Here is a 26,555-nt window from a genome sequence, read left to right on the forward strand (position 1 = left end):
GGTTAGCAAGGTTAGATCTCATGGAATACAGGGAGAACTAGCCATTTGGATACAGAATTGACTCAAAGGTAGTAGACAGAGAGTGGTGGTGGAGGGTTGTTTTCACACTGGAGGCCTGTGACCAGTGGAGTGCCACAAGGATTGATGCTGGGTCCACTGCTTTTTGTTGTTTATGTAAATAATTTGGATGTGAATATTGGAGGTATAGTTAGTAAGTTTGCAGATGACACCAAATTGAAGGTGTAATGGACAGAGAAGGTGGCTACCTAGAGTACAATGGGATCTTGATCAGATGGGCCAATGGGTTAAGGAATGGCAGATGGAGTTTAATTTAGAAGAATGTGAGGTGATGCATTTTGGAAAGCAAATCTTAGCAGGAGTTATACACTTAATGGTAAGATCCTAGGGAGTGTTGCTGAACAAAGAGACCTTGGAGTACAGGTTCATGGGTCCATGAAAGTGGAGTCACATGTAGATAGGATAGTGAAGAAGGCATTTGGTATGCTTGCTTTTATTGGTCAGAGCATTGAGTAAAAGAGTTGTGAGGTCATGTTGTGTCTCAACATATGGTTAGGCCACTATTGGAATATTGTGTGCAATTCTGGTCTCCCTGCTAATAGTCCAGGAACCCCGCACTGTCTGGTTCTACCTCCTTCCCAAGATCCACAAGCCTGACCACCCTGGCCGACCCATTGTCTCAGCATGCTCCTGCCCCACTGAACTCATCTCTACCTACCTCGATACTGTCCTATTCCCCCTAATCCAGGAACTCCCCACATACGTTTGAGACACCACCCATTTCCTCCACCTCTTCCAAGACTTCCGTTTCCCCGGCCCCCAACGTCTCATCTTCACCATGGATATCCAATCCCTCTACACCTCCATCCACCATGACCAGGGCCTCCAAGTCCTCCATTTCTTCCTCTCCCAACGTCCCCAACAGTACCCTTCCACCGACACTCTCATTCGTTTGGCCAAACTGGTCCTCACCCTTGACAATTTCTCCTTCGAATCCTCCCACGTCCTCCAGATCAAAGGGGTAGCCATGGGCACCCATATGGCCCCCAGCTATGCCAGTCTCTTTGTCGGCTACATAGAACAGTCCATCTTTCGTAATTACACCAGCACCACTCCCCACCTCTTTCTCCGCTACATTGATGACTGCATTGGTGTGACCTCGTGCTCCCGCGAGGAGGTTGAGCAATTCATCAACTTCATCAACATATTCCGCCCTGACCTTAAATTTACCTGGACCACCTCTGACATCTCCCTCCCCTTCCTGGACCTCTCCATCTCCATTAATGACGACTGACTTGACACCGACATTTTTTACAAACCCACCGACTCCTACAGCTACCTGGATTACACCATTTCCCACCCTACCTCCTGCAAAAATGCTATCCCGTATTCCCAATTCCTCCGACTCCACCGTATCTGCTCCCAGGAGGACCAGTTCCATCACAGAACACACCAAGTGGCCTCCTTTAGAGACCGCAATTTCCCTTCCCACGTTGTTAAAGATGCCCTCCAACGCATCTCGTCCACATCCCGCACCTCCGCTCTCAGAGCACACCCCTCCAACCGTAACAAAGACAGAACGCCCCTGGTGCTCACCTTCCACCCTTCCAACCTTTGCATTAACCATATCTGCCAACATTTCCGCCACCTCCAAAAAGACCCCACCACCAGGGATATATTTCCCTCCCCACCCTCCGCCTTTCGCAAAGACCGATCCCTCCGTGACTACCTGGTCAGGTCCACACCCCCCCACGACCCACCCTCCTGACCTGGCACTTTCTCCTGCCACTGCAGGAACTGTAAAACCTGTGCCCATACCTCCTCCCTCACCTCTATCCAAGGCCTGAAAGGAGCCTTCCACATCCATCAATGTTTTGCTTGCACATCCACCAAGATAATTTATTGTATCCATTGTTCCTGATGTGGTCTCCTCTATATTGGGGAGACTGGACACCTCTTGGCAGAGCGCTTTAGGGAACATCTCTGGGACACCTGCACCAATCAACCACACCGCTCCGTGGCCCAACATTTCAACTCCCCCTCCCACTTTGCCGAGGACATGGAGGTCCTGGGCCTCCTTCACCGCCGCTCCCTCACCACCCGATGCCTGGAGGAAGAACGCCTCATTTTCCACCTCAGAACATTTCAACCCCAGGGCATCAATGTGGACTTCACCAGTTTCCTCATTTCTCCTTCCCCCACCTCACCCTAGTTCCAAACTTCCAGCTCAGCACTGTCCCCATGACTTGTCCTATCTGCCTATCTTCTTTTCCACCCATCCACTCCACCCTCCTCTCTGATCTATCACCTTCATCCCACCCCCATCCAAACATTGTACTCTTTGCTACCTTCCCCTACCCTCCTCCCTGACCCATCACCTTCATCCCCACCCCCACTCATCTATTGTACTCTATGCTACTTTCTCCCCATCCCCACCCTCCTCTCATTTATTTCTCCACCCTTCAGGCACTCTGCCTGTATTCCTGATGAAGGGCTTTTGCCCGAAACATTGATTTTCTTGCTCCTTGGATGCTGCCTGAACTGCTGTGCTTTTCCAGCACCACTCTATTCCGGAATAATAGAAAGGATGATGTGAAACTTGAAAGGATTGAGAAAAGATTTACAAGGATGTTGCCAGGGTTGGAGGGTTTGATCTAAAGGGAGAGGCTGAATACACTGGGACTATTTTCTCTGGAGTGTCGGAGGCTGAGTGATGGCCTTATGAAGGTTTTTAAAATGATGAGGGGCATGGATAGTGTGAATTGACAAGATCTTTTCCCCAGGGTGGGTGAGCCCAAAACTAGAAGGCATACATTTAAGGTGAGAGGGGAGAGATTTAAAACAGACCTTAGGTGCAACGTTTTCACACAGAGGGTGGTGCGTGAATGGAACGAGCTGCCAGAGGAAGTGGTGGAGAACAAAGAACATTCCAACAGAGGAACAGGCCCTTCAGCCCTCCAAGCCTGTGCTGATTCAGATCCTTGACCTAAACCTGTCACCTATTTTCTAAGGATCTGTATTCCTCTTCTCACTGCATCTGTCTAGATACATCTTAAGTAATGCTATCATGCCCAACTCTACAAGCTCTGCTGACAACGTGTTCCAGGCACCCACCATCGTTTGTGCAAAGAGCTTTCCCTTAAACTTTTCCCCTCTCACTTTGAACTCGTGACCCCTCGTAAATGAGTCCCCCACTCTGGGAAAAAGCTTCTTGCTATCCACCCTGTCTGTACCTCTTATGATTTTGTAGACCTCAATCACATCCCCCCTCAACCTCCATCTTTCTAATGAAAATAATTCAATCTACTCATCTTCTCTTCATAGCCAGTGCTCTCCATACCAGGCAACATCCTGGTGAACCTCCTCTGCACCCTCTCTAAAGCATCCACATCCTTTTGATAATGTGGCAACCAGAACTGTACACAGTATTCTAAATGTGGCCAAACCAAAATTTTGTACAACGGTAACATGACCTGCCAACTCTTGTAGTCAACACCCTGTCCGATGAAGGAAAGCATACCGTATGCCTTCCTCACCATTCTAATAACCTCCATTGCCACCTTCAGGGAACAATGGATCTAAACACCCAGATCTCACTGTACACCAATTTTCCCCAGGACTTTTCCATTCACTATATGGTTCACTCTGGAATTGGATCATCCAAAATGCATCACCTTGCATTTGCCCAGATTGAACTCCATCTGCCATTTCTCTGTCCAACTCTCCAAACTATCTATGTTCTGCTGTATTCTCTGACAGTCCCCTTCACCATCTGCTACTCCACCAATCTTAGTGTCATCTACAAACTTGCCATCAGACCACCTATACATTCCTCCGGACCATTTATGTATATCACAAACAACAGTGGTCCCAGCCCGGATCCCTGTGGGACACCACTGGTCGCTGGTCTCCATTTTGAGAAACTCCCTTCCAGTACTACTCTCTGTCTCCTGTTGCCCAGCCAGTTCTTTATCCATCCAGTTAGAACATCCTGGACCCCATGCAGCTTCACTTTCTCCATCAGCCTACCACGGGGAACCTTATCAAACGCCTTATTGAAGTCCGTGTATATAACATCTACAGACCTTCCCTCATCAATCAACTTTGTCACTTCCTCAAAGAATTCTGGAGGCTGGTATAATCAACATTTAAAAGGCATTTGGATGTGTATATGAATAGGAAGGGTTTAGAGGGATGTGGGCCAAATGCTGGCAAATGGGACTAGATTAATTTAGAATGTTGGTTGTGCAGATGGGTTGGACCAAAGGGTCTGTTTTTGTGCTATACCTCATGAGGACTATCTGACTGTAAATGCTATAACTGTACCTACATTGATCACTTCCTCTGGCAGTTGGTTCCACACACAAACCACTCCCCGTGTAAAATAGTTGCTCCTCATGCCCTTTTGAAAATGTTCTCCTCTCACCTTACAAAGTTTGCCCCTTTGTTTTGAACTCCCCCTACCCTTGGTAAAAGACCCATCCGAATCACTTTATCCAAGCCCCTAATGGTGTTGTAAACCTGTATAAGGTCACCCTTCAACCTCCTCTGCTCCAGCGATAAAAGCCCCAGCCTATCCATACAACTCATAACTTCCATTTCCAGAAACACCTTGGTAAATCTTTTCTTAACCCTTTCCAATTTAATTATATCCTTCCTATAGCAAGTCAACCAGAATTTATAATCCTATGCTGTTTGTATTTGTTGGGGACAGTGTAGAGGGAGCTTTACTTTGTATCTAACCCCATACTGTCCCTGCCCTGGGAGTGTTTTTTGGGGACAGTGTAGAGGGAGCTTTACTCTGTATCTAACCTTGTGCTGTCACTGTCCTGAGAGTGTTTGATGGGGACTGTGTAGAGTGAGCTTTACTCTGTAGCTAACCCCATACTGCCCCTGTCCTGGGACTGTTTGTTGGGGGGAGGGGGGGAGGACAATGTAGAGGGAGCTTTACCCTGACTATCTAACCCCGTGCTGTCCCTGTCCTGGGAGTGTTTGATTGGGGGACAGTGTAGAGAGAGCCTTCCTCTGTATCTAACCCTGTGCTGTCCCTGCCCTGGGGGTGTTTGATGGGGGACAGTGTAGAGAGAGCTTTCCTCTGTATCTAACTCCATGCTGTCCCTGTCCTGGGAGTGTTTGATGGGGGACCGTGTAGAGGGAGCTTTCCTCTGTGTCTAACTGGTATGCTGTGCTTGGTTTTTCTCTTTATAGAAGCTGGGCGTCCTTGCTCTGATCAATGAAGAGAGTCGGTTTCCAAAAGGCACTGACTGCACACTGCTTGAGAAGTTACACACTCAGCACCAGGTGAGGGGGTGGTCTTTGTGTCATTCAATTTGCTGAGATCTGTCAGAACACCATCCCACTTTCTCTATCTGCATTATTTCTCTCTCTCCATCTCCTCACTCCCTCCTTTATCACTTACTCACTCTCTTCTTCTCCACCTCTTCATTCATTTTCAGTTTCTTACTCGCTCTCTATATTCTTACCCTCCTGTTCCACATGACTGAAGGATGTTTTACTGTCTGTTGCAGTGTAACTCATTCTATGTGAAACCACGGGTAACTGATGACCAGTTTGGGATAAGACATTATGCTGGTGAGGTGAGTCTGTCTGACAGTAGTCTGATACCAGGCCTGTATCACACAGTATCATGCAGTGTTGATATCTCATTGTAACAATAGCATACAGTGACCATAGTATCACCCAGTGCCGATAGTGTGTAATGTCCATATCGTATAAACAGGCATCAGTGCTGCTATCCTTATGTTTCTGATATATACCTATGGGCGGAGCTGGGGAGGGGGGCGGGAGCTGCGGAGGGGGGGAGCTGGGGAGGGGGGGGGGAGCTGGGGAGGGGGGGAGCTGGGGAGGGGGGGAGCTGGGAGGTGGTGGCAATGATTGGTAAATTTGCAAATGACATGGTGATTGGATGATGGTTGAAGGGAGGAGATAGGTCTTGGCTTACAGGAGGATATAGACAGCTTGGTCAGGTATGCAAATCAGTGGCAGATGGACCTTAAGCCTGAAAAGTGTGAGGTGAAGCACTTTGGAAAAAAGAACAAGACAAGGCAGTACTTTATGAATGGCTGGACATGAGAAAGCTCAGAGGAACAGAGGCATCTTGAGTGCTTGCCCATAGTTCCCTGAAGGACAGGCTAATAAAGCGGTTAAGAAGACACACAGGACACTTGACTTTATTCGTCGTGGAATAGATTAAAACAGCAGGGGGGGTGACGTTGGAGCTGTACAGGACTTTGGTTAGACCACAGCTGGAGTACTGTGTGTAGTTCTGGTCCCCACACAATGGAATGATGGGATTGTACTGGAGGGGGTGCAGAGGGAGACTCACCAGGACGGTGTCTGGGATGGAGCATTTCAGCTGTTTTCTTTAAAGCAAAAACGGTAGAAGGGAACTGATAGAAGTGTATAAGATTATCAGAGGCATGGACAGTAACTATTCCCCTTGGTTGAAAAATCAGTAACGAGGGGCCATAATTTTAAGGTCAAAGGCAGAAGGTTTAGAAAGGATTTGAGAAAATGTTTCTTTCACCCAGAGGATGGTGGGGCTCTGGAATTCACCGCCTGGGAGGATAACTGATGCAGGAAACTGCTTGACCTTCAAAATGTACTTGGATAAGCATCTTAAGTGTCATAACATTCAAGGCTATGGGCTAAATACTCGAAAGTGGGACTGGTGTAGATTTAGAGTAGTTTTGTCGGTGTAGACTCAATGAGCCAAATGGCTTCTTCTGTACCGTGTGAGTCTCTGATTCCACGATAGGATCTTAGAATATTAACAGTCTAGGAGGAGGTTTTTCACCCATCGTGCCTGTGCTAGTCCTTTGAGCATTTCACTTAATGGTATTCTTTTGACTTTTCCCTGTAACCCTTTTCATTCTTTTCAGTTAGCAGTCGTAATTCCCTTTTGAATACCTTGACTGAAGCTGCCACCACCGCACACTGTCAGACAACGTATTCCAGATCATAACCACCCCATGATAAAATTCCTCCTTGTGCCAACTTTGCTGCGTTTGCCAATTGCCTTGAATCTGTACTGTCTTGTTGGTCTTTCTACCAGTTGGTCTCCACCAGCTCTTTCTCCCTCATGGTTTGGAACACCATCATCAAATCTCCCCTCAACCTTCTCTTCTCAATGGAAACAGTCCCAACTTCTCCAATCCATCTTCATAACTAGAATTCCTGGAAACAATCTTTGATAATCCTCTTCTGCACACTGTCCAAAGGATCCACATCCGTTCAAACGTGTGGAGCCCAGAAGTGTGCGTAATACTCCTGTTGAAGCTGAACTTATGTTTTATTCAAGTTCAGTCTCACCACCTTGCTCTTGTCCTCCTAATGAAGATTTTCTCCTGTATTTTATATTGGTGTGGGCATTGCTGATAAAGCCAGCATTTGTTGCTCATCGCATATTATTGGGCAGCTAAGTGTTAACAACATTTCTAAGAATCCAAAATCACATGTAGGTCACACCAAATAATGATTAGAAACAAAAACACTGTAGATGCTGGAATCCAAGGAAGACAGGCATGAGGCTGGAATAACACAGCAAGGCAGGCAGCATCAGGAGGGACAGGCAGGAGGCTGGGGGAACACAGCAAGGCAGGCAGCATCAGGAGGGACAGGCAGGAGTCTGAGGGAACACAGCAAGGCAGGCAGCATCAGGATAGACAGGCAGGAGGCTGGAATAATGCAGCAAGGCAGGCAGGAGTCTGAGGGAACACAGCAAGGCAGGCAGCATCAGGAGGGACAGGCAGGAGGCTGGAGGATACAGCAAGGCAGGCAGCATCAGGAGGGACAGGCAGAAGGCTGGAGTAACACAGCAAGGCAGGCAGCATCAGGAGGGACAGGCAGGAGGCTGGGGGAACACAGCAAGGCAGGCAGCACCAGGAGGGACAGGCAGGAGGCTGGGGGAACACAGCAAGGCAGGCAGCACCAGGAGGGACAGGCAGGAGGCTGGGGGAACACAGCAAGGCAGGCAGCATCAGGAGGTGGAGATGGGTCCTAAAGAATGGTTACACCTGAAAACATCAACTTCTGCACCTCCTGATGCTGCCTGCCTTGCTGTGTTCCCCCAACCTCCTGCCTGTCTACGCCAAGTAATGATGGCAGATTTCCTTTCCTAAAGGACATTAGCAAACTAATTGGAATTTTATACCAATTGATGATAGTACCATGGTCACCGATACTGAGACAAGCTTTAAGGTCCGGTCATATTAGCCAGATTTAAATTCTGTGAGCTGCAAGGTGCGATTTGAACCCATGTTGAAATGGAGCATTAGACTGGAACTTGGCATTGTTAATCTGTTGATAAAATTGAAGGTGTTTTATGCTTTAATCATCTGCATCATTGTCTCTATCTCACATGGTGCAGCAAGGTGCAGGAACCTCTTCCTGAGGACAGCACTATCTCCATCCTTGTGTGTCCCTGACACTCTGACACTGCCTGCTTCCTGTCCTAGGTCATGTACGATGTTCACGGGTTCCTGGAGAAGAACAGGGACACTTTTCGAGATGACATTCTAAACCTCCTGAAGGATAGCCGGTAAGACTGCTTGCTTCCTGGAGCTGGACTTGGCTGGATATTTCATGGATTTAGCAGCTGCCTTAGGGCCCCATGCAGATAAGCAGAGTGGGTGCAGCACAGCTGAGGAAGGTCCACGGGCAGGGATTAATGCTTAATTGGGAGGGGGAAACACTGCCGAGACTGGCAGGAGACTGCAGGGTACAGGATGGAGGCACTCTCTCCAGGACTGGGTCAAAGTAAAAATCCTGCATGTCATGCTCCCATAGTGTGGGAGGAGCTAACTGCATAGCACTCGTGACCAATGCCTCTCAGTATTTGGTTGATAGAGAAGTGTTGATCGCCTCCGTCCTCTTACCAAATGCCTAACTCAGTGAACATTCCTATAATGTCCTTATGTCCCCATCATGTCAGCCCAGATCAGACCGATCAGGGGCTAACTGTTGTCAAAAGAGACAGTCATTAATGTCCAGATTTGGTCTTGGCTCTGCCCCCTCTGTCCACAGGATTGTCAAAATTCAGTTAACAGTCTCTTTCACTGCCTCTCTCCCTCTTTCTCTCTGTTCCTGTCTGTTTCTCTCTCTGTCTGCCTATCTGACTCTCTTCATCTATCACTCCTTTCTCTCTTTGTCTATATCGCTCTCTGTCCTCCCCACTGTCTCTGTCTGTCTCTCTCTGTGTCTGTCTCCAAAGCTCTCTCTCTCACTGTCACTCTCTCTTTTTGTTTCTCCCTTTTTATATCTGTCTGTCAGTCTCTCTCTCTCTGTGTCTGTTTTTAATGAATACATCGCCAAACTGTGAGAAGCAATTTTCTCGTTATATTGAAATCTGCTTGCTGTATTTATGTCCCATGTTCTGGGATCCTGTGTTTCAGGCTGGATTTTATATACGATTTGTTTGAGCGAGTTTACAGTCGTAATAATGGTGATGACACAATGAAGATGGGAACACAGCGGCGCAAACCAACTGTTAGCTCCCAGTTCCGGGTAAGTGTGTGCCCAGCCTACCCTTGAACCCTAACTCTTTCAGCTAAGATCCTAGACGCCTGAAACCGTGGCCCCCCACTTACTCATGACCTCACAAGCCCTGGTCTCCTACTCTGCACCCTGACACCATGACAATCAAACCCTGACATCTCAACCCATGAAATTTTGACTTTTGACCTCTTGAGTCCTAAACACTAGACTACTCAAACTCTGACCCCCTTACCTTCAAAGTCCTGATCCCTGACCGCTGAAGCTTTGACCCCCTGACTATCTGATTCCTTGTGCCCTGACCAACCCACAAGGTTATTTGCTGACATCATCCCCTTCTTCCCAGGACTGATGATATTCACCCCAGGTGGAATTAACAAAATTTGAGAATTCCCTTGGTTTGGTGCCAAAGGGAACACAATCTTCAAAAGGGCTTGGGATTTTGGATAGTTTCTGCTTGGACAGTAGTATTTCCATCCTTCACTTCTGAGCTCTCCATGCACCGTCAGCACACTGACTCAGTCCTTCTATGTCCGCTGTGATCTCTCCTCCCTCTGAGGGAGAGATTGGGGGTGGGGAGGAGGAGTGGGGTTGTGTGATAGAGGGGAAGGGTGGATAAGGGTGAGGCTGAGAAGATTTGTTGGAGTGACTGACTGACTTGGTGGTGCTGATGGAGATTATGCTGACTCTCCCCTCACCCCTGTGTTTGTTCCCTCTAGGACTCTCTGCACTCACTCATGGCAACCCTCAGCTCTTCAAATCCCTTTTTCATTCGCTGCATCAAACCCAACAATCAAAAGGTGAGCTCAGTATTACACTGTGAAGTTGAGAGGGAATTTGAGGGCGTGATCAATTGCACATTGTAAAGTTTGGACAGTGGCGTGCGATGCAGTTTCTTGAAGTGTGAGAGCTCTCCAGGCACATGTCACTTCTAGTTTCAGCTCTGTGCTTTGTGTTATGACCATAATATAAGAGCAGGAATATGCCTTTGGTCCCTTGAGCCTGCTCCACCATTCATTAGGATTACATCTGATCTGACATCTCCCACATCCCCAACTGATCAAGAATCTCTCTCTCACAGCTTTAATATCCAGGCGGACTCCGTCCCCACAGCTGTCTGTGACAAGGAGTTCCAAAGACTCCCAATCCTCTGAAAGAAGAAATTCCTCCTCATCTCCGTCTACAATTGGTACCCTTTATTCTGAGACTTTGCCCTATGGCCCTAGACTCTCCCATAGGAGGCAAGAACCTCTCAGCATTGACCCTGCCAAACCCCTTAAGAATCTGATATGTTTCAATTCCAGTGAGTAAAGTCCGAACCTGTTTAGTCTCTGTGGATAAGAGAATCCCCCCATACTGGAAATCATCCTTTTCTGAACAGCCTCCAGCAGAATATCTAACAAATTAAACTGCTCACAGTACTCCTGATGTGTCTCAGTAGCACCTTATACAGTTGGAGTAAGACTTCCCTGTTGATCTCAGGATTACTCTGAAAATGAAGTGAGATTCTCTGCTGATTGAGAAAAGCAATTAATAGAATCCTGAGGGACATATTAATCCAGAGAGATGCTGGGGATGTGATCAAAGGACAGTATGGTAATGCCAGGGCTTGAGACTTACGAGAAGTGAATGGGAACTGAATTGGCAGATTGTGATAGACACTGTTTTCAATTAGCTGGCACACTAAAAATCTTAGAATTGTCCGATTCTGCCAGTTTGTCTATCTGCTCCCTTCATCTCATAAATAATATGCAGCACATAGCAATTGGTTGGGACATTTTTGGAATATTGCCTGCAATTCTGATCTTCCTATCAGAAAGATGTTGTGAAACTTGAAAAGGTTCAGAAAAGATTTACAAGGATATTGCCAGGGTTGGAGGATTTGAGCTATAGGGAGAAGTTGAATAAGCTCAGGCAACCGTCTGTGTGGAGTTTGCACGTTCTCCCCGTGTCTGCGTGGGTTTCCTCCGGGTGCTCCGGTTTCCTCCCACAGTCCAAAGATGTTTAGCTTAGGTGAATTGGACGTGCTAAATTGCCCATAGTGTTGGTCAGAGGAAAATGGGTCTGGGTGGGTTACTCTTTGGAGGTTCGGTGTGGACTTGTTGGGCCAAATGGTCTGTTTCCATACAATAGGGAATCTAATCTAGTCTAAATAATGCCGGGGCTGTTTTCCCTGGAGCGTTGGAGATTGAGGGGTAACCCTTCAGGGGTTTATAAAATCATGAGGGGCATGAGTAGGGTAAAACGACAAAGTCTTTTCCTGGGGTGGGGGAGTCCAGAACTAGAAGGCCTAGGTTTAGGGTGAGAGGGAAAAGATATAAAAGGGACCTAAGGGGCAACTGTTTCACACAAAAGGTGGTGCATGTACAGTCTGAGCTGCCAGAGGAAGTGGTGGAGGCTGGTACAATTACAAAATTTAAAATACGTCTGGATGGGTACATGAATAGGAAGGGTTTGGAGGGATATGGGCCAGATGCTGGCAAATGGAACTAGATTGGGTTGCGATATCAGGTTGGCATGGATGAGTCTGTTTCGGTGCTACACATCTCTATGACTCTATAATTGTACTTCTGAGGCCCTGTAGGGCTCTGGTCAGAACACATTTGGAATATTGTGTGCAGTTTTGGGCCCTATATCCCTGGAAGGATGTCCTGGCCCTGGAGTGGGTTCAGAGAAGGTTCCCAAGAATGGTCCCAGGAATGAAAAGCTTAACAGATGAGGAACGTTTGAGGACTCTGGGTCTATACTCAATGGAGTTTAGAAGGATGGGGGGTGGGGGGGGAATCTAACTGAAGCTTAGAGAGTACTGAATGGACAGAGTGGATGCTGGGCAGATGTTTCCATTGGTAGGAGAGACTCGGACCTGAGGGCACAGCCTTGGAGTTTTTAGACCTTCTAAAAGACCTTTTAGAATATGGGTAAGGAGAAATCTCTCAGCCAGAGAGTGGTGAATCTGTGGAATTCACTGCCAAAGGAGGCTGTGGAGACCAGGTCATTGAGTATATTTAAGACAGAGATAGTTAGATTCTTGAGGATCAAGGGTTTCAGGGAGAAAGAGGGAGAATGGGGTTGAGAAACTTATCAGCCATGATTGAATGGCGGAGCAGACTTGATGGGCCGAGTGGCCTATGTTCTGCTCCTATAGTCTTAGGGTCCAATTGTAGGGATGTACATGAACAAATAAGGCCACATCAAAATACTGCAGGTGCTGAAATATGGAATAACAATTGCAAATGCAAGAAATATTCACTGAATCTCTCTTCAGAGCTGGTTCGAGATCTGCTGGGTATTTTCAGCATTTTCTGTTTTTTATACAATCGGGGAGACACAGCCCCTGGGGAGACACAGCCCCTGGGGAGACACGGCCCCTGGGGAGACACAGCCCCTGGGGAGACACGGCCCCTGGGGAGACACAGCCCCTGGGGAGACATGGCCAGTGGGGAGAGACAGCCCCTGGGGAGACACAGCCCCTGGGGAGACATGGCCAGTGGGGAGAGACAGCCCCTGGGGAGACACAGCCCCTGGGGAGACACGGCCCCTGGGGAGACACGGCCAGTGGGGAGACACTGTCACAGGGTGACCTGGCCCCTGGGGAGACATGGCCCCTGGGGAGACACAGCCCCTGGGGAGACCTGGCCCCTGGGGAGACATGGCCCCTGGGGAGACATGGCCCCTGGGGAGACATGGCCTGTGATAATATGCCTGTGGGGCAAAGAAATTGAGTTGGGAGTTTGTTTCTTGAGTGTTTAGAAGTTGGTGTTCTCTGGGATTCAGAACACTTACTCCGAGGAAATTGATGTCGTAGGGATCAACTTGCTTGGACATGTACATTCGGGAGTGGAGGAGCAGAAAATTTCAAAGATAATGAAGAATTTTCTTTTGTAATTCCCAGAGGCCGGAACTGTTTGATGAGGGATTTGTTCGGAACCAGCTACGTTATTCTGGGATGCTTGAAATGGTGAAAATTCGACGTGCAGGATTCCCGGTCCGACGACCTTTCCAGGAATTTTATCTGAGGTGCGAGTTAGAATTTCCCACCATCTTGTGACCCTTTCTAAAAAAAATGTTTAAATATCTATCATATTTCAGAGTTCTTTGTCAGAGAGCAAGCATTAGGAGAGACGATAATGAAGTGTTGGTTTGTTGGGTTATTGAGAGCAACATGGGAAATAGACGAGAAAATCACAGGAGTTAGCGATTGGGAATACTCTGGTGGAGTTATCCATCTGAGTTCCCCTGTGTCTCCCTATATCTCTGTCTCTCTCTGTGTTTCTATAATCTGCTGTGTTTCTGTTTCTCTCACTATCCCTGACTGGATGTATACAAATAGAATCATAGAAGCCCACAGTACAGGAAAGGACCTTTGACTCATTGGGTTGGTACCAGCAAAAGTCTCTGTGTTTCTGTCTCATTGACTGTATCTTTGTGTGTCTCTGTGTCTGTCTCTCTTTGTAGTTCTGTGCCTCTCTCTCTAGTATTTCAATTTTCGTGTGTAACGCGGGTGTCTCTGGCTGGTCAGTATTTATTGCTTATCCCTAGTTGCCCTTGGAAGGTCTAATGCAGGAGTGAAGTAAACAGTAAATAGCAGGACCCTTAGTAGCATCAGTATACTGAGGGATCTAGGGGAACAGGTCCACTGTTTCCTGAAAGTGGCAACACAACTGGATAAGGTGGTCAAGGTGGCATATGACATGCTCACCTTCATCGGTTAGGGAACAGAGTATAAAAATTGGCAAGTTGAGTTGGAGTTGTATAGAATTATAGTCAGGTCACATTTGGAGAAGATACAGGAACTGTTTAGCAGGATGTGTCCTGGTTTGGAGGGTATTAGCCTAGAGGAGAGATTGGACAAGCTTGGATTGTTTTTATTTGAACATCAAAGGATGAGGGGCAACTGATACAAGTTTACAAAATTATGAGAGGCTTGGATAGAATTTCCCAGGGGAGAAATGTCAATTACTCAGCGATATTGGTTTAAGGTAAAAGGGGTAAATTTAAAGGAGATGTGAGAGGCAGGTTTTTCACAAAGACAGTGGGAGGTGCCTGAAATGTGCTGCCAGAGGATGTTGTAGAGGTAGATACATGAATAAATGGGGAATAGAGAGATTCAGATCATGGAGAGGGAAATGGCTTTTAGTTTAGAAAGGCACCATATATCGGCACAGTTTTGGTGAGCAGAGGGACCTGTTCCTGTGCTGTATTGTTCTTTGTATGTTTCCATTCACCATGTACTTTGCCCAAAGACAAATCCTTATTGAGTACCAATCTCCATCCTGAGCTGATCCTGGCAGGTTTGTCAGTGATGGTATAGCATTGCTGACCAATCTCAGAGTAAGGTGGTGAGTGAGGAATCAAACCTGTGCTGTAGGCATTATTCTAAGCTATACGCTGATTGACTGGCCAACTGAACTAAACAATTCCGGATACTCCCAGCGTCTGCCCTCCATAAACTTGGTTGATTCAAATCTCAGGTCCTAATTCCAACAACACACAGGTCTTATTCCCTACATTGATTTTAAAATTCTCCTCCTTGTGTTCAAATCCCTCCTTCCTATTTCTCTAATCTCTGAGATCTCTGTGCTTCTTTGCTTCTGGACTATTGCGCATCTCCAATTTTAATCATCATCATTGGCAACTGTTCCCTAGCTACTGGGTCTAAATTCTGGAATTTCCTCCTTGAACCTGTTAATCATCTGATCTTACGTGTCTCAGTGTAATGTTTTCTTTGATATTGCTCTTGTAAAGTACTTTGGAGAATGTTATGTTAAGTAGACGATATCAATGCGGGTGTTGTTGTATTTGGTCTGTAAGGTATTGCTGTGCCCAGGTAATCAGGGCAGTGAGCCTTGGAAGGGTGATGTTGATGGACAGCTGTCTGTGCACTCCCACCACATTCCTGTCTGGATGCACATCACCACCAAATGCAAAGTGAACTATTTCCACCTTGCTTTTTATTCCTCCTTAGGTACAAGATGCTCCTGAAAAATCCTAAGATCCCGGAGGATGGGAAGGAGCGCTGCACAATGCTGCTAAAACTCTATGATGGGACCAATTCTCACTGGCGTATGGGAAAGTCCAAGGTTAGTTAACACAGTTAGTGTGTATTAGTCCTGTTAGTGCATGTAGACAGACCGACGCGGGGAGAGGCCATTTTGGATTTGGTGCTCGGCAACGAGCCAGGACAGGTGTTAGATCTCACGGTGGGAGAGCACTTTGGTGACAGTGATCACAACTGCTTCACATTTACCATAACCTTGGAGAGTGAAAGGTGCAATTACTGAGGGAAGATATTTAATTGGGGAAAAGGAAATTATTACGCTATCAGACAGGAGTTGGGAAGTACAGACTGGGAGCAATTGTTCCACAGAAAGGGCACAGCAGACATTTGGAGATTATTTAAGGAGCAGTTTTTGTGAGTGATGCACCAATTTGTTCCTCTGAGACAGGTAAGAAGGGGTAAGATTAAGGAACCTTGGATGATGAGAACAGAGGAACTTCTCGTCAAAAGGAAGAAGGCAGCTTACGTAAGGTGGAGGGAGCAAGGATCGAGCACAGCTTGAAAGGATTACAGGCTGACTAGAAAGGAGCTCAGAAATGAACTGAGGAGAGTCAGGAGGGGGCACAAAAAAGGCTTGGCAGGAAGGATTAGGGAGAACCCAAAGGCATTTTACTCATACGTGAGGAATCAGAGAATGATCAGGGAGAAGGTATGGCCGATTAGGGATAGTGGAGGGAAGTTGAGTGGAGTCTGAGCAGATAGGGGATGCCCTAAATGAGTTTTTTTGCTTCGGTTTTCACTAAGGAAAGGGAACTTGTTGTAAATGAAAACTTAGAGGAGCTAGGATACAGTCCTGACCAGATCGAGATTGATGATGTTGATGTGCTGGAAATTTTGGAAAACATTAAGATTGATAAGTCCCCTGGGCCAGACCAGATGTATCCGAGGCTGCTCCAGAAAGTGAGAAAGGAGGTTGCTAAGCCTCTGGTGAAGATCTTTGCCTCCTCACTCTCCACAGGAGTCGTACTGGATGATTGGAAGGAGGCGAATATTGTTCCTCTTTTCAAGAAGGGGAATAGGGAAATCCCTGGAAATTACAGACCAGTCAGTCTTACGTCTGTAGTCAGCAAAGTTGTGGAAAGAATTCTGAGGGATAGGATTTATGACTATTTGACAAAGCATAGTGTGATTAAAGGCAGTCAGCATGGCTTTGTGAGGGGCAGGTCATGCCTCACAAAGCTTATGGAGTTCTTTGAGGAGGTGACAAGCCAGGTTGACGACGGTAGAGCAGTGGATGTGGTGTATATGCATTTCAGCAAGGCATTTGATAGGCTTCCCCTTGGTAAGCTCATTCATAAAGTAAGGAAGTATGGGATACAGGGAGATTTGGCTATCTGGATTCAGAACTGGCCGGCTGACAGAAGGCAGAGAATGGTTGTAGATGGAAAGTATTCTGCCTGGAAGACAGTGGTGAATGGTGTCCTGCAGGGCTCTGTTCTTGGGCCTCTGTTCTTTGTAGTTTTTATAAATGACTTGGATGAGGAGGTTGAGGGGTGGGTTAGTAAATTTGCAGATGACACAAAGGTTGGAGGTGTCATGGATAGTATCGAGGGCTACTGCAGGCTGCAGCGCAACAGAGACAGGATGCAGAGCTGGGCTGAGAAATGGCAGATGGAGTTCAACCTGGATAAATGCAAAGTGATGCATTTTGGAAGGTCGAATTCGAATGCTGAATATAGGATTAAAGACAGGATTCTTGGCAGTGTGGAGGAACAGAGGGATCTGGGTGTGCAAGTACATAAATCCTTCAAAGTTGGCACCCAAGTGGATAGGGTTGTTTAGAAAGCGTATGGTGTTTTGGCTTTCATTAACAAGGTTATCAAGTTTAAGAGCCACAAGGTTTTGCTGCAGCTCTACAAGTCCCTGGTGAGGCCACACTTGGAATATTGTGTCCAGTTCTGGTTGCCCTACTATAGGAAAGATACAGATGCTTTGGAGAGGGTGCAAAGAAGGTTTACCAGGATGCTGCAGGGACTGGAGGGCTTGCCTTACGAAGAAAGGTTGAATAAGCTCGGACTTTTCTCTCTGGAGAGAAGGAGGGAGAGAGGTGACCTGATCGAGGTGTACAAGGTAATAAGAGGAATAGATAGAGTCAATATCCAGAGACTTTTCCCCAGGGCAGGATTGTCTGGTATGAAAAGTCATAGTTTGAAGATATTAGGAGGAAGGTATAAAGGAGACATCAGAGGTAGGTTTTTTACGCAGAGAGTTGTGAATGCATGGAATACGGTTGCCAGCGGTGGTGGTGGTGGTGGTGGTCATTAGGGACATTTAAGCAACTGCTGGTCAGGGAGCTGAGGGGTGTGTAGGTTAAGTTACTATATTTTACATTAAGATTGGGTCTCAGCACAATATCGTGGGCCTAAGGGCTTGTTCTGTGCTGTACTTTCTATGCTCTATATTAACCTTGTTAGTATATGTAACCCAGCTTAAAGATAATAAACTCAGAAAATGTCACCGCGGGTTAGAGAATAAAAACCGAAAAAACCGTGATTGCTATAAATCAGAAACAAAACCAGAAATTGCTGAAAAAGCTCAGCAGGTCTGGCAGCATCCGTGAAGGGAAATCAGAGTTAATGTTTCAGGTTTGGTGACCCTTTCTCGGAACTGATGGTAGCTAGGAAGATATCAGTTTAGCTACAGAAGATTGAGTGAGAGGGAGAGGGGATAAGGAATAAACAACAAGTGGGAGCCAGCCCAAACAAAGTGAAGACAAACAGTTGGACAACATCTGTGGAGAGAGAAACAGTTAATGTTTCAGATCAGGTCTGACTTCTTAAGAACTTCAGCAGATTGCTTGCATCTTTCTCAGTGAAAACAGACACAAAGTAATAATTTGGCTCCTTTTGCCATGTCTGTATTTCCTACTGCACTGATAATATGATTAGCATATTAGTAAGGGTTGGATACATCAGGCAGTTTCTAAAAACTTCGTTCACAGGATGTGGTTATCATTGGCTTAGCCAGAACTAATTGCCCACTCCCCAAAAGATTCTGGAGTAGAATGGTGCTGGAAAAGCACAGCAGGTCAGGCAGGTCACACCGCGTTTTGGGCAAAAGCCCTTCATCAGGAATACAGTATTCCTGATGAAGGGCTTTTGCCTGAAACGTCGATTTTCCTGCTCCTCAGATGCTGCCTGAACTGCTGTGCTTTTCCAGCACCACTCTACTCCAGAATCTGGTTTCCGGCATCTGCACTCATTGTTTTTACCCACTCACCAAAACAGTCAACCATGTTGCAGACCAGGTAAAGGATGGCAGCTTCCTTTCCTAAAGGACATTAGTGAACCTCAACAATGGTTTCAGAGTCATCATTACACTCTTAATCCTGTCACTGTGGGATTTGAACCTGGATCCTCAGAAAGTTACCTGGGTCCCTGGGTTAATTGTCTCATGTATTACCATAAGGTCATTGCCCACCCTGGCCGTTACCATATTGAGTAATGTGTGAAACGTTTGGGTGGAGCGAAGTGTAGCTGATTAATTTCTAGGCTACCAAATCTGCTATTAATCAGGAGCGAAGGGAAGTTTGAAGCCAGGCTAACGTGATTATCATGGTCACCTCAATTTGTATAGGCACTGAATTAGTGCTTACTCGGGTTACCTGGTCTATTCGAAGATATCCTGACTTGGATGAGAATGGTTAGTAAGTTTGCAGATGACACTAAAATAGACGATATTGTGGACAGTGAGGAAGGTTCTCAGAAATTGCAGCAGCAGCACCATGATCAGTTGGGGGGAGGGGGGGCTGAGAAATGGCAAACAGAGTTTGATGTTTTGAGCAAAAACCCAAAAGCTTTTGCCTGAAATGTCAATTTTTCTGCTCCTCGGATGCTGCCTGACCTGCTGCGCTTTTCCAGCATCACTCTGATTTAGACTCTGGTTTCCAGCATCTGCAGTCCTCACTTTCACCCAAATGGAATTTAATATCATTAAGTGTGAGGTCTTGCATTTTGGAACTTCAAATCAAGGCAGGAGTTTCATGGTGAATGGTAGGGCCTTAAGGAGTGCAGTGGACCAGAGGGACCTTGGAGTTCAGGTGCACGATTCTCTGAAAGTGGAGTCCCAGTCGGACAGGGCAGTGAAGAAAGCTTTTGGAACACTTGCCTTCATCAGTCAGGGCACTGGGTGTAGAAGTTGGGAAGTTATGCTGCGGTTATACAGGACATTGGTGAGGCTGCACTTGGTGTATTGTGTTCAGTTTTGGTCACCTTGCTACAGGAAGGGTGTTATTAAACTGGAAAGAGTGCTGAGGAAATTTACAAGGATGTTGCCAGGACTTAATAGTCTAAGGTTTAGGAAGAGGTTGGACAAGCAAGGACTGTTTTTTAGAGTGTAGGAGACTGAGGGGGCACCTTGTAGAGATGTATAAGATCATGAGAGGTATGGAAAGGGTGAATGCAGTCAGTCTTTTTCCCAGGGTTGGGGAATCGAGGACAAGAAGGCATCAGGTTAAGATTAGAGGGGAAAGAGTAAAGGGAACCTGAGGGGCAGTGCTTTTACACAGAGGGTGGTACACATATGGAATGAGCTGCCAGTGGAAGTGGTTGAGGCGGGTACATTAACAACATTTAAAAGGCATTTGGATAAATACATGGATAGGGCCAAGTGCAGGGAAATGGGGTGAGTGTGGATGGACATTTTGGCCTGTCTCCGTGATGTAGGACTATATGACCTGGGCATCGCTGGCTGCACCAGCATTTAAAGTCCCACACAGGACGTTAGTGAGTAAAATTAGGGCGTATTGGGGTCAAAGAACTAGATTGGATTGAAAATTGGTTGGCTGATAGGAAACAAAGGGTAGTGATAAACGGCTCCATTTCAGAATGGCAGGCAGTGACCAGTGGGGTACTGCAGGGATCAGTGCTGGGACTGCAGCTTTTTACAATATATATTAATGATATAGAAGATGGTATTAATAATAACATTAGCAAATTTGCTGATGATACAAAGCTGGGTGGCAGGGTGAAATGTGATGAGGATGTTAGGAGATTACAGGGTGACCTGGACAAGTTAGGTGAGTGGGCAGATGCATGGCAGATGCAGTTTAATGTGGATAAATGTATGGTTATCCACTTTGGTGGCAAGAACAGGAAGGCAGATTACTACCTAAATGGAATCAGTTTGGGTAAGGGGCAGTACAGAGAGATCTGGGTGTTCTTGTACACCAAACAATGAAGGCAAGCATGCAGGTACAGCAGGTAGTGAAGAAGGCTAATAGCATGCTGGCCTTCATAACAAGAGGAATTGAGTATAGGAGCAAAGAGGTTCTTCTGCAGCTGTACAGGGCCCTGGTGAGACCACACCTGGAGTACTGTGTGCAGTTCTGGTCTTCAAATTTGAGGAAAGACATTCTGGCTATTGAGGGAGTGCAGCGTAGGTTCACGAGGTCAATTCCTGGAATGGCAGGATTACCTTACACTGAAAGACTGAAGTGACTGGGCTTGTATACCCTTGAGTTTAGAAGACTGAGAGGGGATCTGATTGAGATGTATAAGATTATTAAAGGATTGGACACTCTGGCAGCAGGAAACATGCTTCCGCTGATGGGTGAGTGCCGAACCAGAGGACACAGCTTAAAAATACGGGGTAGACCATTTAGGACAGAGATGAGGAGAAACTTCTTCACCCAGAGAGTGGTGGCTGTGTGGAATGATCTGCCCCAGAGGGCAGTGGAGGCCCAGTCTCTGGATTCAATAAAGAAAGAGTTGGATAGAGCTCTCAAAGATAGTGGAATCAAGGGTTGTGGAGATAAGGCAGGAAGAGGATACTAATTAGGAATGATCAGCCATGATCATATTGAATGGCAGTGCAGGCTCGAAGGGCTGAATGGCCTACTCCTGCAGCTATTGTCTATTATTGCCCATTCTTCTTGCCTTTGAGAAGGTGGGGGTGAGCTGCCTTCTTGAACCGCTGCAGTCTGTGTTTAGGTAGACCCACAATGCCCTTAGGGAGGGAATTCCAGGATTCAGACCCAGTGACACTGAAGGCACAGCGATACATTTTCAAGTCAGGATGGTGAGGGGCTTGGAGGGAAACATGAAGGGAGTGGGATTCCCATGAATCTGCTGCCCTTCTAGATAAAAGTGGTTGTTAGGTTGAAATATGCTGTCAGAAAAACCTTTGTGAAGTTCTGCAGCACATCTTGTAGATGGTACACACTGCTGTTACTGAGTGTGGGTGGGGAGGGAGGGGATGGTACACACTGCTGTTACTGAGTGTGGGTGGGGGAGGGAGGGAATGGTTCACACTGCTGTTACTGAGTGCGGGTGGGGGAGGGAGGGAATGGTTCACACTGCTGTTACTGAGTGTGGGTGGGGGAGGGAGGGGATGGTACACACTGCTGTTACTGAGTGTGGGTGGGGGGAGGGAGGGGATGGTACACACTGCTGTTACTGAGTGTGGGTGGGGGAGGGAGGTGATGGTACACACTGCTGTTATTGAGTGTGGGTGGGGGAGGGAGGGATGGTACACACTGCTGTTACTGAGTGTGGGTGGGGAGGGAGGGGATGGTACACACTGTTGTTACTGAGTGTGGATGGGGGAGGGAGGGAATGGTTCACACTGCTGTTACTGGGTGTGGGTGGGGGGAGGGAGGGGATGGTACACACTGCTGTTACTGAGTGTGGGTGGGGGAGGGAGGGGATGGTACACACTGCTGTTACTGAGTGTGGGTGGGGGAGGGAGGGGATGGTACACACTGCTGTTACTGAGTGTGGGTGGGGGAGGGAGGGGATGGTACACACTGCTGTTACTGAGTGTGGGTGGAGGAGGGAGGGGATGGTACACACTGCTGTCACTGAGTATGGGTGGAGGAAGGAGGGGATGGGACACACTGCTGTTACTGAGTGTGGGTGGGGGAGGGAGGGGGTGTTTGTGGATGTGGTGCCAATCAAGTGGCTGCTTTGTCCTGGATGGTGTTGAGTTTCTTGAGTGTTGTTGGAGCTGCCCCCATCCAGGGCAAGTGGGGAGTATTCCATCACCCTCCGGACTTGTGCCTTGTAGATGGTGGTGGAGGATTTGGGGAATCAGGAGGGGAGTTACTCCCCACAGTATTCCTTGGGGTAGCATTGCTGCCTCACAGCACCTTTCATTCCTGATGAAGGGCTTTTCCCCAAAACATCAATTTTCTTGCTCCTTGGACACTGCCTGACCTGCTGTACTTTTCCAGCACCACTCTAATCTAGACTCTGATCTCCAACGCTTTTGCCTCACAGCGCCAGGGACCTGGGTTTGATTCCACCCCTGTGTGGGGTTTGCACATTCTCCCTATGTCTGCATGGGTTTCCTCTGGGTAGTTGCGTTTCCTCCCACAATCCAAAAATGTGTAAGTTAGGTGGAATGGCCGTGCTAAATTGCCCACCGTGTCCAAAAATATGTGGATTAGCTGTGGGATATGCAGGGCTCAGGGATAGGGTACAGGTTGGGATGCTCTTTGGAGGGATGGTGTGAACTTGATGGGCTGAATGGCCTATAGGGATTCTATGAGTATTTCTAGCCTTTAACTTGCACCTTGTAGTTATGTGCATGTCCTGTTTAGTATGTGGTCAACGGTAATCTCCAGGATGTTGCTCATGAGGAACTCAGTGATGGCAATGCTAATGGATGTCAAGGTGCTGGTTCAATTGTTTCTTATTGGAGATGATCTTTTTTGGTATTTGTGTAGTGCAACTATTACTTGTCACTTGTCAGCCCAAGCCTGGATATTGTCCAGATCCAGTTCCATTTGTACATGGACTGCTTCAGTATCTGGGGGAGTGGTGAATGGTGCTGAACATTGTCTGATCATCAGTGAACATGCCCATTCTGACGTTATGATGGAGGGAAGGTCTGAGTTGAAGCAACTGAAGATGGTTGGGCCTAGGACACTGTCCTGAGGAATCCTGCAGAGTTCTTGGAGTTGAGATGATGAACATTCAGCAACCAAAACAATCTTCTTTTATGTCACGTACGATTGCAACTGGGAGAGAGTTTTCCCGAATTCCCTTTGACTCCAGTTTGCTGGGGCTCCTTTGCGCTACTCTCAGTTAAATGCAGTGTCGATGTTAAGGATGGTCATTCTCACTTCTCTCCATTCCCTTGCTGTTTCATTGCTCTACCCAAACAGATCCCATCTAGTATTCGTGAATATTTAGTTTTCAGTCTTGCTTTTAATGGAGTTGACTGGGCACGGGAACAATCATAATACCAGTTGGAACAAAGTGATCCAAGCAAGAGCAAAGAAGATCAAACCAGTGAAAGGCCACCATTCAGTTTGGAATATTTATATTCATCATGAACGGAGACAGGGAGCGGGTGGCTGCTCACTGAAAGAGGCTTATTGTCGTTCCAGGGTCAGAGGTCAGAGTGACTGAACCACTTCATTTGATTGTTACACAGCAGCCACTGGAACTTATTAACCCTTACCTTCCCTCACCACGAGATTCACATCAGTGTGTGTGTGGGAGTTTACCCCAGCGAGAGTCAGTGTGTGAGGGACTGCACCCCAGTGAGAGTCAGTGTGTGAGGGACTGTACCCCAGTGAGGGTCAGTGTGTGAGGGACTGTACCCCAGTGAGGGTCAGTGTGTGTGGGAGTGTACCCCAGTGAGGGTCAGTGTGTGTGTGGGACAGTACCCCAGTGAGAGTCAGTGTGTGTGGGACTGTACCCCCAGTGAGAGTCAGGGTGTGTTGGAGTGTACCCCAATTAGAGTCACTGTGTGTGGGAGTGTTCCCCAGTGAGAGTCAGTGTCTACGGGAGTGTACCCCAGTGAGAGTCAGTGTGTGTGGGTGTGTATCCAGTGAGAGTCAGTGTGTGTGGGAGTGTACCCCAGTGAGAGTCAGTGTGTGTGGGAGTGACCCCAATTAGAGTCACTGTGTGTGGGAGTGTTCCCCAGTGAGAGTCAGTGTGTGTGGGACTGTACCCCAGTGAGAGTCAGTGTGTGTGGGAGTGTTCCCCAGTGAGAGTCAGTGTGTGTGGGAGTGTTCCCCAGTGAGAGTCAGTGTCTACGGGAGTGTACCCCAGTGAGAGTCAGTGTGTGTGGGACTGTACCCCAGTGAGAGTCAGTGTGTGTGGGAGTGTTCCCCAGTGAGAGTCAGTGTCTACGGGAGTGTACCCCAGTGAGAGTCAGTGTGTGTGGGAGTGTACCCCAGTGAGGGTCAGTGTGTGTGGGGCTGTACCCCAGTGAGAGTCAGTGTGTGTGGGAGTGTATCCCAGTGAGGGTCAGTGTGTGTGGGAGTGTACCCCAGTGAGAGTCAGTGTGTGTGGGCCTGTACCCCAGTGAGAGTCAGTGTGTGTGGGAGTGTACCCCAGTGAGAGTCAGTGTGTGAGGGAGTGTATCCCAGTGAGAGTCAGTGTGTGTGGGAGTGTGCCCCTGTGAGAGTCAGTGTGTGTGGGACTGTACCCCAGTGAGAGTCAGTGTGTGTGTGGGAGTGTATCCCAGTGAGGGTCAGTGTGTGTGGGAGTGTACCCCAGTGAGAGTCAGTGTGTGTGGGACTGTACCCCAGTGAGAGTCAGTGTGTGTGGGAGTGCACCCCAGTGAGAGTCAGTGTGTGTGGGACTGTACCCCAGTGAGAGTCAGTGTGTGTGGGACTGTACCCCAGTGAGGGTCAGTCTTTGTGTGAGTGTACCCCAGTGAGGGTCAGTGTGTGTGGGAGTGTCCCCAGTGACAGTCAGTGTGTGTGGGACTGTACCCCAGTGAGGGTCAGTCTGTGTGTGAGTGTACCCCAGTGAGGGTCAGTGTGTGTGAGTCCCATACTACGATTGCAGCTTTGTGGACTGACATTATGAATGGATTATTTTTGGTTGTAAGTGAGATCTGCAGATGCTGGAGATCAGAGTCGAGAGTGTGGTGCTGGAAAAGCACAGCAGGTCAGGCAGCATCCGAGGAGCAGGAGAGGTGATGTTTCGGGCAAAAGTCCTTCATTGGGAATGTATTGAAAGGCTTTTGCCTGAAACGTTGATTTTTCTCCTCTGATCCTCCTTTTCCAGCACCGCACTCAACTCATTTTTGGGTGTGGTGTTAAATCTAGGGAACCAAATAATAAATGTATTTGAAATAACATTCTACCGTGACCTAGCAGAATGCTGTCACAGGCTTGAGGAGCTGAGTAGCCCACTTCTGTTCTGAGGATTTCATTTCTTCTTTGTGTTAAATTCATCTGGTGCTATTATCGGTTAAAGTGACGGTGTCCTGGGACTGACTTCCTGTGAAAGGTGGATGTGTTTCTAATTTTGCGGTTGTTAATTGTTCTGAAATTTGAGTGAATTGCAAGGATTTGCAGTTCCAGGAAGGAAATGAGCACAGCTGTGTTAGTAACATCTGGAGGAGGGAGCTGTGATAGTGACACATTGGGATGGGGGTTTTCATTGGTTTGTGTGAGGGACTTGAGGAGAGAGAATATGCTGAAGCGGGGGACAGTCTGAAGGGGTTCAGTTTAGGGGTGGGTTTAATGGTTTGGGATCAGTTTAATGGGCTTGGATGAGAGGTTTGGGACAAAGGTGTCTGTTGTGGGATCCAAGGCTTTGGTTTTGATGTGGGTTTAGGGTCCGCGGGAGGGGTTTAGGGTGCTTTGTGTGGGTTCATAGATTTGTGGTGGATTGGCTGGTTCAGGGTGGGATTAGAGGTTTTGGGCTGGGTTAAGGGGTTTGGGGTGGGATGGGGGTTTGGGCTGGGTTAAGGGGTTTGGGGTGGGATGGGGGCTTGAAGGGGGTTAAAGATTGGGGTGTTCTTGCTGTGTTTTTGCTTTGATTCAAAAGTCACACTTGACTCGCTTTGTCTTCACTCACCAGTACACATTAAACTTCATTTTCAGGAGATTTGGTACTGAAGGGGTTAAACAATCTGTAGCAGGGATGAATTAGCTGTGATTGGTTACACTGTCTGTATCTGAGCGAATAGACGTCCAGTAACAATGGAAAAATAAAGTTCTTTATGCACTTGTTCAGAGGGAGTGTGTGTGAGTGAGGGAGAGAGCGAGGGAACGTGA

At 47.4% G+C, this 26,555-nt stretch overlaps 1 protein-coding gene across 1 annotated transcript in view; it reads left to right on the top strand.

Moving 5' to 3' along the window:
• LOC132817680 (unconventional myosin-X-like) overlaps positions 1-26,555 on the top strand; it is a 241,470-nt gene that overhangs the window by 111,053 nt on the left and 103,862 nt on the right. Inside the window, exons 15-21 of the mRNA XM_060828179.1 lie at positions 5,227-5,319; positions 5,547-5,615; positions 8,496-8,578; positions 9,432-9,543; positions 10,251-10,331; positions 13,424-13,548; positions 15,497-15,611. Of these exons, the coding sequence (XP_060684162.1) occupies positions 5,227-5,319; positions 5,547-5,615; positions 8,496-8,578; positions 9,432-9,543; positions 10,251-10,331; positions 13,424-13,548; positions 15,497-15,611 (678 nt within the window). The remainder of the gene's footprint in view (positions 1-5,226; positions 5,320-5,546; positions 5,616-8,495; positions 8,579-9,431; positions 9,544-10,250; positions 10,332-13,423; positions 13,549-15,496; positions 15,612-26,555) is intronic.

Source organism: Hemiscyllium ocellatum, chromosome 7 (assembly GCF_020745735.1).
Source record: "Hemiscyllium ocellatum isolate sHemOce1 chromosome 7, sHemOce1.pat.X.cur, whole genome shotgun sequence".
Lineage (NCBI taxonomy): Eukaryota > Metazoa > Chordata > Chondrichthyes > Orectolobiformes > Hemiscylliidae > Hemiscyllium > Hemiscyllium ocellatum.